Raw genomic sequence first — 12,500 nt, 5'->3', positions numbered from 1 at the left:
GCTATCAACACATGTGGTGCAGTCAGGAGTCAGGTGCACGAAAGGCAAATGTAACCATGGTCTTACTTGGAGAAGACACGAGAGACGCCCTCAGAGTGGCAGTAGACGGTGTGGAAGAGCCAGGAGAAGGACAGACACAGGATGGCCCCGATGAAGAAGATACCGATCACTATCTTCTCCTGGAACGGGGCAGCAAAGTACATGTTGGAACGAAACATATACATGATGCCCAGGCACAGGAAGAACAGACAGCCTGGAGGAAGGACAGAGAGGGAAGGGGAGAGAGGAGGAGAGAGGGAGGGAGGGAAGGGGAGAGAGGAGGAGAGGGAGGGAAGGGGAGAGAGATGGAGAGAGGGAAGGGGAGAGAGATGGAGAGGGAGGGAAGGGGCGAGAGACGGAGGGAGGGAAGGGGAGAGAGGGAAGGGGAGAGAGGAGGAGAGAGGGAGGGAGAGAGGGAAGGGGAGAGAGGAGGAGAGAGGGAGGGAAGGGGAGAGAGATGGAGAGGGAGGGAAGGGGCGAGAGACGGAGGGAGGGAAGGGGAGAGAGACGGAGGGAGGGAAGGGGAGAGAGATGGAGAGGGAGGGAAGGGGAGAGAGATGAGATGGAGGGAAGGGGCGAGAGACGGAGGGAGGGAAGGGGCGAGAGACGGAGGGAGGGAAGGGGCGAGAGACGGAGGGAGGGAAGGGGAGAGAGATGAGATGGAGGGAAGGGGAGAGAGATGAGATGGAGGGAAGGGGAGAGAGACGGAGGGAGGGAAGGGGCGAGAGACGGAGGGAGGGAAGGGGCGAGAGACGGAGGGAGGGAAGGGGCGAGAGACGGAGGGAGGGAAGGGGAGAGAGATGAGATGGAGGGAAGGGGAGAGAGACGGAGGGAGGGAAGGGGCGAGAGACGGAGGGAGGGAAGGGGAGAGAGACGGAGGGAGGGAAGGGGAGAGAGACGGAGGGAGGGAAGGGGAGAGAGACGGAGGGAGGGAAGGGGAGAGAGATGGAGGGAGGGAAGGGGAGAGAGATGAGAGGGAGGGAAGGGGAGAGAGACGGAGGGAGGGAAGGGGCGAGAGACGGAGGGAGGGAAGGGGCGAGAGACGGAGGGAGGGAAGGGGCGAGAGACGGAGGGAGGGAAGGGGAGAGAGACGAGATGGAGGGAAGGGGAGAGAGACGAGATGGAGGGAAGGGGAGAGAGATGAGATGGAGGGAAGGGGCGAGAGACGGAGGGAGGGAAGGGGCGAGAGACGGAGGGAGGGAAGGGGCGAGAGACGGAGGGAGGGAAGGGGCGAGAGACGGAGGGAGGGAAGGGGAGAGAGATGAGATGGAGGGAAGGGGAGAGAGATGAGATGGAGGGAAGGGGAGAGAGACGGAGGGAGGGAAGGGGAGAGAGACGGAGGGAGGGAAGGGGAGAGAGACGGAGGGAGGGAAGGGGAGAGAGACGGAGGGAGGGAAGGGGAGAGAGACGGAGGGAGGGAAGGGGAGAGAGACGGAGGGAGGGAAGGGGAGAGAGACGGAGGGAGGGAAGGGGAGAGAGACGAGATGGAGGGAAGGGGAGAGAGAGAGTCAGTCTGATATATCAGTTGTATACATACTGAATCCTAGCTAGCTCAACTTTACTGAGTTTTGTCACAGATACTATAGATTTATAAAAACATGTCTGATTTATGTTCTAATTTGTAGTCTCACTTGTCAGTGGCTGTAGGAAGAGACTAAACTATCTGAGTTGTGATACTAAAAGTGAACACTAGGTGGTAGTGGTGTGTAGAGAACGCACTTTATTTGTGTGAACATGAGGTTCCCCCCCTTGATTCAGTCAGGCTGAGTAACAATATGGGTGCGTCCTCTACAGCTGGAGGGGGGGGGGGGGGGGCTGTGTCCTCTACTTGTCCTCTACCAGCCAGAGGGGGGGCCTGTGTCCTCTAGTCCAGGGTTTCTCAAACTGGGTCCTGGGGCCCCCTCTGGGTGCTGGTTTTGGTGTTTAACCAGCATCACACAGCTGATTGAAATAAACAGCACATCAAACTTTGATGATTTGAATCAGCTGTGTAGTGCTAGAGCCAAAACCAAAAGGTTATTCCCCCCGGGGGGGTTGAGTCAGTAATCTGAGTCACACTACGCAACAGATTCTCCAGATGAGATAAACACAGTGAGTTACTTCCCTCTGCCAGCCACACTGACCTCAGTGGGTAGACCCCGTCAGACCTCAGTGGGTCGGACCCTGTCAGACTTCAGTGGGTCGACCCTGTCATAACACCACAACCTCCTGTCCCCATTCTCAAAAGGACAGTGGGCTTCTTTCTGCTTTCAGACAACTGCTGTACTACGGTTTCAACATCCTACTACATCCGTCTGTGGTTCCATTGTTATTGTGATTGGGGGCTGGAGTTTTTCCTGACTAATGTGACTGTCATGCAGTCTCATCTCCCTGCTTTCAGATGACTGTCTCTCTCTCTTCCTCATATCTGTTTATATTTACTATCTAATGACTCAGACCTGGAGTTTTTCCTGACTAACATGACCAGGGAAAAACTATGGGTCCAAGAATGTTCTAGGCCTAAAGAGGCCTGGTAAAATCCCATGGTCAGGTTGAGACTCCTGACCCCTAGCTACAATGCCATGTTTGATAGGTTGATGTTGTGTGTGTTCTTTGTTCTGTTGGATGCTCACCAGGACAGGACAAAGCTATGGAGGGCTGCCAGCTAAATGGGTCCAACCCTAACCCGGTCTAAATGGGTCCAACCCTAACCCAATCTAAAAAATGGGTCCAACCCTAACCCAATCTAAAAAATGGGTCCAACCCTAACCCAGCTAAATGGGTCCAACCCTAACCCAGCTAAATGGGTCCAACCCTAACCCAGCTAAATGGGTCCAACCCTAACCCAGCTAAATGGGTCCAACCCTAACCCAGCTAAATGGGTCCAACCCTAACCCAGCTAAATGGGTCCAACCCTAACCCAGCTAAATGGGTCCAACCCTAACCCAGCTAAATGGGTCCAACCCTAACCCAGCTAAATGGGTCCAACCCTAACCCAGCTAAATGGGTCCAACCCTAACCCAGCTAAATGGGTCCAACCCTAACCCAGCTAAATGGGTCCAACCCTAACCCAGCTAAATGGGTCCAACCCTAACCCAGCTAAATGGTTCCAACCCTAACCCAGCTAAATGGGTCCAACCCTAACCCAGCTAAATGGGTCCAACCCTAACCCAGCTAAATGGGTCCAACCCTAACCCAGCTAAATGGTTCCAATCCTAACCCAGCTAAATGGGTCTATGTGAATACTCAGTTCTCCGTTTACTCAGAGGTCCTGTCCTTATTTAATGCCCAACGCATCTGCTCTGGAGCGGAAGAAAGCCTGTGTGTGTGTGTGTGTGTGTGTGTGTATGGTTTGCCCTGTGCTCCCATATTATTCAATCATTTCTGCACGTGTGAGCAGGGACCTCATGTTAGTCTGTGTATTGGCTGGTCCTTAGTCTGACTCTGTGTCTGTCTGTGTGTCTGTGTGTAGCGTCTTAAACCCGTCAGGATGGAAGCAGCAGAGTGCTCGAGCAGTGAGCAGAGAGCGGGGAACGTTAACACCATTACTAGTGATTAGGGCAGGACGTTACGACATGGCAGTTTAACCATGCTACTCTATTAAGAGACAACACATAGTATTAAACACTGTGTTTTATCCTCTGTGTCTGGCTCAGCTGTGCACCTCTTACACACACCCCCCTCTTCTCCTTTACAGTTTTGGTGGTCCCCGGAACAGAAAAGGTTGGGAACGACTGTTCTGTGATCTAATTAGCTGTGGGTTTCTAAGGGTGTAGTGTGATCTAATTAGCTGTGGGTTTCTCAGGGTGTAGTGTGACCTAATTAGCTGTGGGTTTCTCAGGGTGTAGTGTGACCTAATTAGCTGTGGGTTTCTCAGGGTGTAGTGTGATCTAATTAGCTGTGGGTTTCTCAGGGTGTAGTGTGATCTAATTAGCTGTGGGTTTCTCAGGGTGTAGTGTGACCTAATTAGCTGTGGGTTTCTCAGGGTGTAGTGTGACCTAATTAGCTGTGGGTTTCTCAGGGTGTAGTGTGATCTAATTAGCTGTGGGTTTCTCAGGGTGTAGTGTGATCTAATTAGCTGTGGGTTTCTCAGGGTGTAGTGTGACCTAATTTGCTGTGGGTTTCTCAGGGTGTAGTGTGATCTAATTAGCTGTGGGTTTCTAAGGGTGTAGTGTGATCTAATTAGCTGTGGGTTTCTAAGGGTGTAGTGTGATCTAATTAGCTGTGGGTTTCTCACGGTGTAGTGTGATCTAATTAGCTGTGGGTTTCTCAGGGTGTAGTGTGACCTAATTAGCTGTGGGTTTCTCAGGGTGTAGTGTGATCTAATTAGCTGTGGGTTTCTAAGGGTGTAGTGTGATCTAATTAGCTGTGGGTTTCTCAGGGTGTAGTGTGATCTAATTAGCTGTGGGTTTCTCAGGGTGTAGTGTGACCTAATTAGCTGTGGGTTTCTCAGGGTGTAGTGTGACCTAATTAGCTGTGGGTTTCTCAGGGTGTAGTGTGATCTAATTAGCTGTGGGTTTCTCAGGGTGTAGTGTGATCTAATTAGCTGTGGGTTTCTCAGGGTGTAGTGTGATCTAATTAGCTGTGGGTTTCTCAGGGTGTAGTGTGACCTAATTAGCTGTGGGTTTCTCACGGTGTAGTGTGATCTAATTAGCTGTGGGTTTCTAAGGGTGTAGTGTGACCTAATTAGATGTGGGTTTCTCAGGGTGTAGTGTGATCTAATTAGCTGTGGGTTTCTAAGGGTGTAGTGTGATCTAATTAGCTGTGGGTTTCTCAGGGTGTAGTGTGATCTAATTAGCTGTGGGTTTCTCAGGGTGTAGTGTGACCTAATTAGCTGTGGGTTTCTCACGGTGTAGTGTGATCTAATTAGCTGTGGGTTTCTAAGGGTGTAGTGTGATCTAATTAGCTGTGGGTTTCTCAGGGTGTAGTGTGATCTAATTAGCTGTGGGTTTCTCAGGGTGTAGTGTGATCTATTTAGCTGTTAAGTCACTCAAACCAAAATAAATGTCACCATCAAATTACATTCATTTAGTAGCTTTGTTTGAAAAATATATTTCAATTTAAATGCTAGCTTGGTGTGTTAGTGACTGTGTCCTGACCACTCTCTAACCCAGCAGGTGACTAGCTTGGTGTGTGTCAGTGACTGTGTCCCCTCCCCTCTCTTACCCAGCAGGTGACTAGCTTGGTGTGTGTCAGTGATTGTGTCCTGACCACTCTCTTACCCAGCAGGTGACTAGCTTGGTGTGTGTCAGTGATTGTGTGCCCCCCCCTCTATTACCCAGCAGGTGACTAGCTTGGTGTGTGTCAGTGATTGTGTCCCCCCCCCTCTCTTACCCAGCAGGTGACTAGCTTGGTGTGTGTCAGTGATTGTGTCCCCCCCCCCCTCTCTTACCCAGCAGGTGAGTCCAGATGTTGCCAGTCTCAGTGTGGATCCTGAAGATGCTCTTGAAGCAGGCCCTGAAGGAGGGCATGGGCGGCCGGTGCCCGTGGCGGAGATACTCGTTATCCTTCAGCCACTCAGGCAGCACGTCATGAGGAATGACTCGCCACCGGCCTTCCCACACCTGGGGAGAAGACACAGGGAGGGGAGAAGACACAGGGAGGGGAGAAGACACAGGGAGGGGAGAAGACACAGGGAGGGGAGAAGACACAGGGAGGGGAGAAGACACAGGGAGGGGAGAAGACACAGGGAGGGGAGAAGACACAGGGAGGGGAGAAGACACAGGGAGGGGAGAAGACACAGGGAGGGGAGAAGACAGGGAGGGGAGAAGACACAGGGAGGGGAGAAGACAGGGAGAGGAGAAGACACAGGGAGAGGAGAAGACACTTCATTAGGTTTTCCTCCGAAGCGGAATTGAACTTGAGTTACGAATGAAATGACACAACTGAGGGGAATAAAAAGAGTGTTCTCTTTCATGTGTTTCTCTCTTATTCCCATTTGATGTTCAGGGTGAAGGGACACCCGGATAATATCTGTGTTAGGGAGGCCTGTGGAACAGTAGTCTATGTAATATCTGTGTTAGACTACTATTCCACAGACCTCTCTCTCTATGTAATATCTGTGTTGGGGATGATAGAGGAGAGAAGGAGGAGGGAAATGTGAGGTGTGTGTGTACAGTGTCAGAGGAGGGAAATGTGAGGTGTGTGTACAGTGTCAGAGGAGGGAAATGTGAGGTGTGTGTACAGTGTCAGAGGAGGGAAATGTGAGGTGTGTGTACAGTGTCAGAGGAGGAGGGAAATGTGAGGTGTGTGTACAGTGTCAGAGGAGGAGGGAAATGTGAGGTGTGTGTACAGTGTCAGAGGAGGGAAATGTGAGGTGTGTGTACAGTTTTCCACCTAAAGGTCTGGTGACCACTCATGTGATACCAACGTCTCTCCAGGCAAACCTGGTCAACCTGGCACCCTATTCCCTATATAGTGCACTACTTTAGACCAGAGCCCTATATAGTGCACTACTTTAGACCAGAGCCCTATTCCCTATATAGTGCACTACTTTAGACCAGAGCCCTATTCCCTATATAGCGCACTACTTTAGACCAGAGCCCTATTCCCTACATAGTGCACTACTTTAGACCAGAGCCTTATTCCCTATATAGTGCACTACTTTAGACCAGAGCCCTATTCCCTATATACAGTGCCTTGCGAAAGTATTCGGCCCCCTTGAACTTTGCGACCTTTTGCCACATTTCAGGCTTCAAACATAAAGATATAAAACTGTATTTTTTTGTGAAGAATCAACAACAAGTGGGACACAATCATGAAGTGGAACGACATTTATTGGATATTTCAAACTTTTTTAACAAATCAAAAACTGAAAAATTGGGCGTGCAAAATTATTCAGCCCCCTTAAGTTAATACTTTGTAGCGCCACCTTTTGCTGCGATTACAGCTGTAAGTCGCTTGGGGTATGTCTCTATCAGTTTTGCACATCGAGAGACTGACATTTTTTCCCATTCCTCCTTGCAAAACAGCTCAAGCTCAGTGAGGTTGGATGGAGAGCATTTGTGAACAGCAGTTTTCAGTTCTTTCCACAGATTCTCGATTGGATTCAGGTCTGGACTTTGACTTGGCCATTCTAACACCTGGATATGTTTATTTTTGAACCATTCCATTGTAGATTTTGCTTTATGTTTTGGATCATTGTCTTGTTGGAAGACAAATCTCCGTCCCAGTCTCAGGTCTTTTGCAGACTCCATCAGGTTTTCTTCCAGAATGGTCCTGTATTTGGCTCCATCCATCTTCCCATCAATTTTAACCATCTTCCCTGTCCCTGCTGAAGAAAAGCAGGGCCAAACCATGATGCTGCCACCACCATGTTTGACAGTGGGGATGGTGTGTTCAGCTGTGTTGCTTTTACGCCAAACATAACGTTTTGCATTGTTGCCAAAAAGTTCAATTTTGGTTTCATCTGACCAGAGCACCTTCTTCCACGTGTTTGGTGCGTCTCCCAGGTGGCTTGTGGCAAACTTTAAACGACACTTTTTATGGATATCTTTAAGAAATGGCTTTCTTCTTGCCACTCTTCCATAAAGGCCAGATGTGTGCAATATACGACTGATTGTTGTCCTATGGACAGAGTCTCCCACCTCAGCTGTAGATCTCTGCAGTTCATCCAGCGTGATCATGGGCCTCTTGGCTGCATCTCTGATCAGTCTTCTCCTTGTATGAGCTGAAAGTTTAGAGGGACGGCCAGGTCTTGGTAGATTTGCAGTGGTCTGATACTCCTTCCATTTCAATATTATCGCTTGCACAGTGCTCCTTGGGATGTTTAAAGCTTGGGAAATCTTTTTGTATCCAAATCCGGCTTTAAACTTCTTCACAACAGTATCTCGGACCTGCCTGGTGTGTTCCTTGTTCTTCATGATGCTCTCTGCGCTTTTAACGGACCTCTGAGACTATCACAGTGCAGGTGCATTTATACGGAGACTTGATTACACACAGGTGGATTGTATTTATCATCATTAGTCATTTAGGTCAACATTGGATCATTCAGAGATCCTCACTGAACTTCTGGAGAGAGTTTGCTGCACTGAAAGTAAAGGGGCTGAATCATTTTGCACGCCCAATTTTTCAGTTTTTGATTTGTTAAAAAAGTTTGAAATATCCAATAAATGTCGTTCCACTTCATGATTGTGTCCCACTTGTTGTTGATTCTTCACAAAAAAATACAGTTTTATATCTTTATGTTTGAAGCCTGAAATGTGGCAAAAGGTCGCAAAGTTCAAGGGGGCCGAATACTTTCGCAAGGCACTGTAGTGCACTACTTTAGACCAGAGCCCTATATAGAGCACTACTTTAGACCAGAGCCTTATTCCCTATATAGTGCACTACTTTAGACCAGGGCCCTATTCCCTATGTAGTGCACTACTTTAGACCAGAGCCCTATTCCCTATATAGTGCACTACTTTAGACCAGAGCCTTATTCCCTATATAGTGCACTACTTTAGACCAGAGCCCTATTCCCTATATAGTGCACTACTTTAGACCAGAGCCCTATTCCCTATATAGTGCACTACTTTAGACCAGAGCCCTATTCCCTATATAGCGCACTACTTTAGACCAGAGCCCTATTCCCTATATAGTGCACTACTTTAGACCAGAGCCCTATTCCCTATATAGTGCACTACTTTAGACCAGAGCCTTATTCCCTATATAGTGCACTACTTTAGACCAGGGCCCTATTCCCTATATAGTGCACTACTTTAGACCAGAGCCCTATTCCCTATATAGTGCACTACTTTAGACCAGAGCCCTATTCCCTATATAGTGCACTACTTTAGACCAGAGCCCTATTCCCTATATAGTGCACTACTTTAGACCAGAGCCTATAGGGGTGGGCACAGGAGAGAGCGAGAAACAGTTGTTGTTGACTAATTCTGAGTCATCAAGTGATTTATTTCTGTAATTGAAAGCCTGCTGTGTTTGCCATTTCAGCACAAGTTAGATGTCTGTCTCCATCAACTGAGGGATTGTGAGCAGCGTAGGTCCATTTCATAGCTAATGGAAGACCCTGTCAGACCTCAGTGGGTATGGATCTGGGTATGTCGGCCCCTGTTCTAGAGGTTAGGCATCACAGAGTACATATTGCAGGGCCGTGTTCAGTCGGGCACACACACAGCAAAACATTTAGCAACATATCTAGATACATTTGTTCTATTGGATAAGTGGATGTATAGAACCTCCCTGTTTCAAAACGTTTTCTCCCTACTGAACATGACAATCATGCCACATGACCCACTGGGGTGACAGAGAGAGATGAACAAACCTCAGTGTGATAATGACAGGCTGAATCAACTGGTCTAAATGTCCCCCTCATCAAAAGTGGTGCACTTTACAGAGAAAAGGCTGTACAGAGTCAATGTGAAGGGGAACCGGTGCAGAGTCAATGTGAAGGGGAACCGGTGCAGAGTCAATGTGAGGGGGAACCGGTGCAGAGTCAATGTGAGGGGGAACCGGTGCAGAGTCAATGTGAGGGGGAACCGGTGCAGAGTCAATGTGAGGGGGAACCGGTGCAGAGTCAATGTGAAGGGGAACCGGTGCAGAGTCAATGTGAGGGGGAACCGGTGCAGAGTCAATGTGAGGGGGAACCGGTGCAGAGTCAATGTGAGGGGGAACCGGTGCAGAGTCAATGTGAGGGGGAACCGGTGCAGAGTCAATGTGAGGGGGAACCGGTGCAGAGTCAATGTGAGGGGGAACCGGTGCAGAGTCAATGTGAAGGGGAACCGGTGCAGAGTCAATGTGAAGGGGAACCGGTGCAGAGTCAATGTGAGGGGGAACCGGTGCAGAGTCAATGTGAGGGGGAACCGGTGCAGAGTCAATGTGAGGGGGAACCGGTGCAGAGTCAATGTGAGGGGGAACCGGTGCAGAGTCAATGTGAGGGGGAACCGGTGCAGAGTCAATGTGAAGGGGAACCGGTGCAGAGTCAATGTGAAGGGGAACCGGTGCAGAGTCAATGTGAAGGGGAACCGGTGCAGAGTCAATGTGAAGGGGAACCGGTGCAGAGTCAATGTGAAGGGGAACCGGTGCAGAGTCAATGTGAAGGGGAACCGGTGCAGAGTCAATGTGAAGGGGAACCGGTGCAGAGTCAATGTGAAGGGGAACCGGTGCAGAGTCAATGTGAAGGGGAACCGGTGCAGAGTCAATGTGAAGGGGAACCGGTGCAGAGTCAATGTGAAGGGGAACCGGTGCAGAGTCAATGTGCAGGGGGAGCCGGTGCAGAGTCAATGTGAAGGGGAACCGGTGCAGAGTCCATGTGAGGGGGAACCGGTGCAGAGTCCATGTGAGGGGGAACCGGTACAGAGTCCATGTGAGGGGGAACCGGTACAGAGTCCATGTGAGGGGGAACCGGTACAGAGTCCATGTGAGGGGGAACCGGTACAGAGTCCATGTGAGGGGGAACCGGTACAGAGTCCATGTGAGGGGGAACCGGTACAGAGTCCATGTGAGGGGGAACCGGTACAGAGTCCATGTGAGGGGGAACCGGTACAGAGTCCATGTGAGGGGGAACCGGTACAGAGTCCATGTGAGGGGGAACCGGTACAGAGTCAATGTGAGGGGGAACCGGTACAGAGTCAATGTGAGGGGGTACTGGTTAGTCTACATACTCTTGGTCATGTAGTGTATGTCCAAGGTGAGACTTAAGGGGACCAGTGTGTGTGTGTGTGTGTGTGTGTGTGTGTGTGAGAGAGAGAGAGACTGACCTTGTGAACAAACTCCTCCATCTTCTCCATGGCGTGGTGGGCTTGTAGTAGAGGCGTCATGCCCATGAAGCCCTCGTCTGAAGTCTTCAAGTCCTCCTCCCCTGCAGAGGTAGAGTCCATCCCTCCATCTCTCTCCTCCTCCTCTCCATCAGTCACTTTCTGCAACTCCAGCGCATTGGGTCTCTGAGAACACAAGAACACCCAGTTAGAACAGAACCCCAGTCGGCACAACAGACCCCCCAGTCGGAACAGACAGACCCCCTCAGTCGGCACAACAGACCCCCCCAGTCGATGTTCCACAGAGGAGGTTACCCAGAACACACACACCAGGACTCAGGTCAGGGCCCATTGCCCTACATCACAAACTGAATATCAGTTTCACACACACACACCCACACACACACACACACGGCTAATTAATAAACCATTGATTGATGTGACCTGGCTCATTCTATCTGCTTTGAGTTGTCCAACCCCAGACATGCTTTGTGTGGTTTTAAGCCACGCTCCCATCCCAACCATGTCCCAATAGCACCTTATGGGCCCTGCAGTAAACAGGGAATAGGGTACTATTTGGGAAGGAGCCCAGTGTGGCTCACTCCCTAATTAACAACCGTGTGTGTGCGTGTGTGTGCGTGTGTGTGTGTGTGAGACACTCCCTACTACACAGGCAGAAAGCAATTACAATAATCAGTGAGGTGGGGGGGGGGGGGGGGGTTAATATGCCAGAGACAGAATGGAAAAGTCATTCATCACCACACACATCAGCCCCTTGAATTTACTCACACACCATGCAGGCCTGCTACACACACACACACACACACACACACACACACACACGTAGGTGGCCTGTATAATGCCAGTCTTCCCTACCACCATCAGGCTTGACCTGTTATCTAGCCAGGCCTTCTTCCCTGCCAACATCAGGCTTGACCTGTTATCTAGCCAGGCCTTCTTCCCTGCCAACACCAGGCTTGACCTGTTATCTAGCCAGGCCTTCTTCCCTGCCAACATCAGGCTTGACCTGTTATCTAGCCAGGCCTTCTTCCCTGCCAACATCAGGCTTGACCTGTTATCTAGCCAGGCCTTCTTCCCTGCGGCCACCAGGCTTGAATTAATAACAATGCCAGGAGCTGGCACGCTGTGACACACACAGTGACTGTAGGGGAAGGTCTGTTCTGAATAGTAAGTAGGTTACAGCAGAACTGGGACAACATGAAACCCTGTCCTGTAATGATGGGGAACAAGAGAGTCCCCACACATACTGTATATTCATATTCAATAGGGGTCTATCCCATGGTACAGCTCAACATATCACCTATCTCATGGTACAGCTCAACATATCATCTATCCCATGCTACAGCTCAACATATCATCTATCCCATGCTACAGCTCAACATATCATCTATCCCATGGTACAGCTCAACATATCATCTATCCCATGGTACAGCTCAACATATCATCTATCCCATGGTACAGCTCAACATATCATCTATCCCATGGTACAGCTCAACATATCACCTATCCCATGGTACAGCTCAACATATCATCTATCCCATGGTACAGCTCAACATATCATCTATCCCATGGTACAGCTCAACATATCATCTATCCCATGGTACAGCTCAACATATCATCTATCCCATGGTACAGCTCAACATATCATCTATCCCACGGTACAGCTCAACATATCATCTATCCCACGGTACAGCTCAACATATCATCTATCCCACGGTACAGCTCAACATATCATCTATCCCATGGTACAGCTCAACATATCAT

General features: G+C 49.8%; 1 protein-coding gene across 2 annotated transcripts in view; it reads right to left on the bottom strand.

Moving 5' to 3' along the window:
• LOC110517608 (adiponectin receptor protein 2-like) overlaps window positions 1-12,500 on the bottom strand; it is a 75,123-nt gene that overhangs the window by 13,988 nt on the left and 48,635 nt on the right. For both annotated transcript variants that reach the window (XM_090228738.1, XM_090228739.1), the window contains exons 3-5: window positions 10,719-10,901; window positions 5,411-5,582; window positions 67-253 (exon numbers count right to left, since the gene is read on the bottom strand). In XM_090228738.1, coding sequence (XP_090084864.1) covers window positions 67-253; window positions 5,411-5,582; window positions 10,719-10,901 — 542 coding nt within the window. The remainder of the gene's footprint in view (window positions 1-66; window positions 254-5,410; window positions 5,583-10,718; window positions 10,902-12,500) is intronic.

The sequence above is a fragment of the Oncorhynchus mykiss genome, unplaced genomic scaffold, assembly GCF_057628025.1.
Source record: "Oncorhynchus mykiss isolate SJ-2025 unplaced genomic scaffold, ASM5762802v1 scaffold96, whole genome shotgun sequence".
NCBI lineage: Eukaryota > Metazoa > Chordata > Actinopteri > Salmoniformes > Salmonidae > Oncorhynchus > Oncorhynchus mykiss.
The sequence above is the reverse complement of the archived record's forward strand: the minus strand, read 5'-3'. Positions and strand labels throughout refer to the sequence as shown.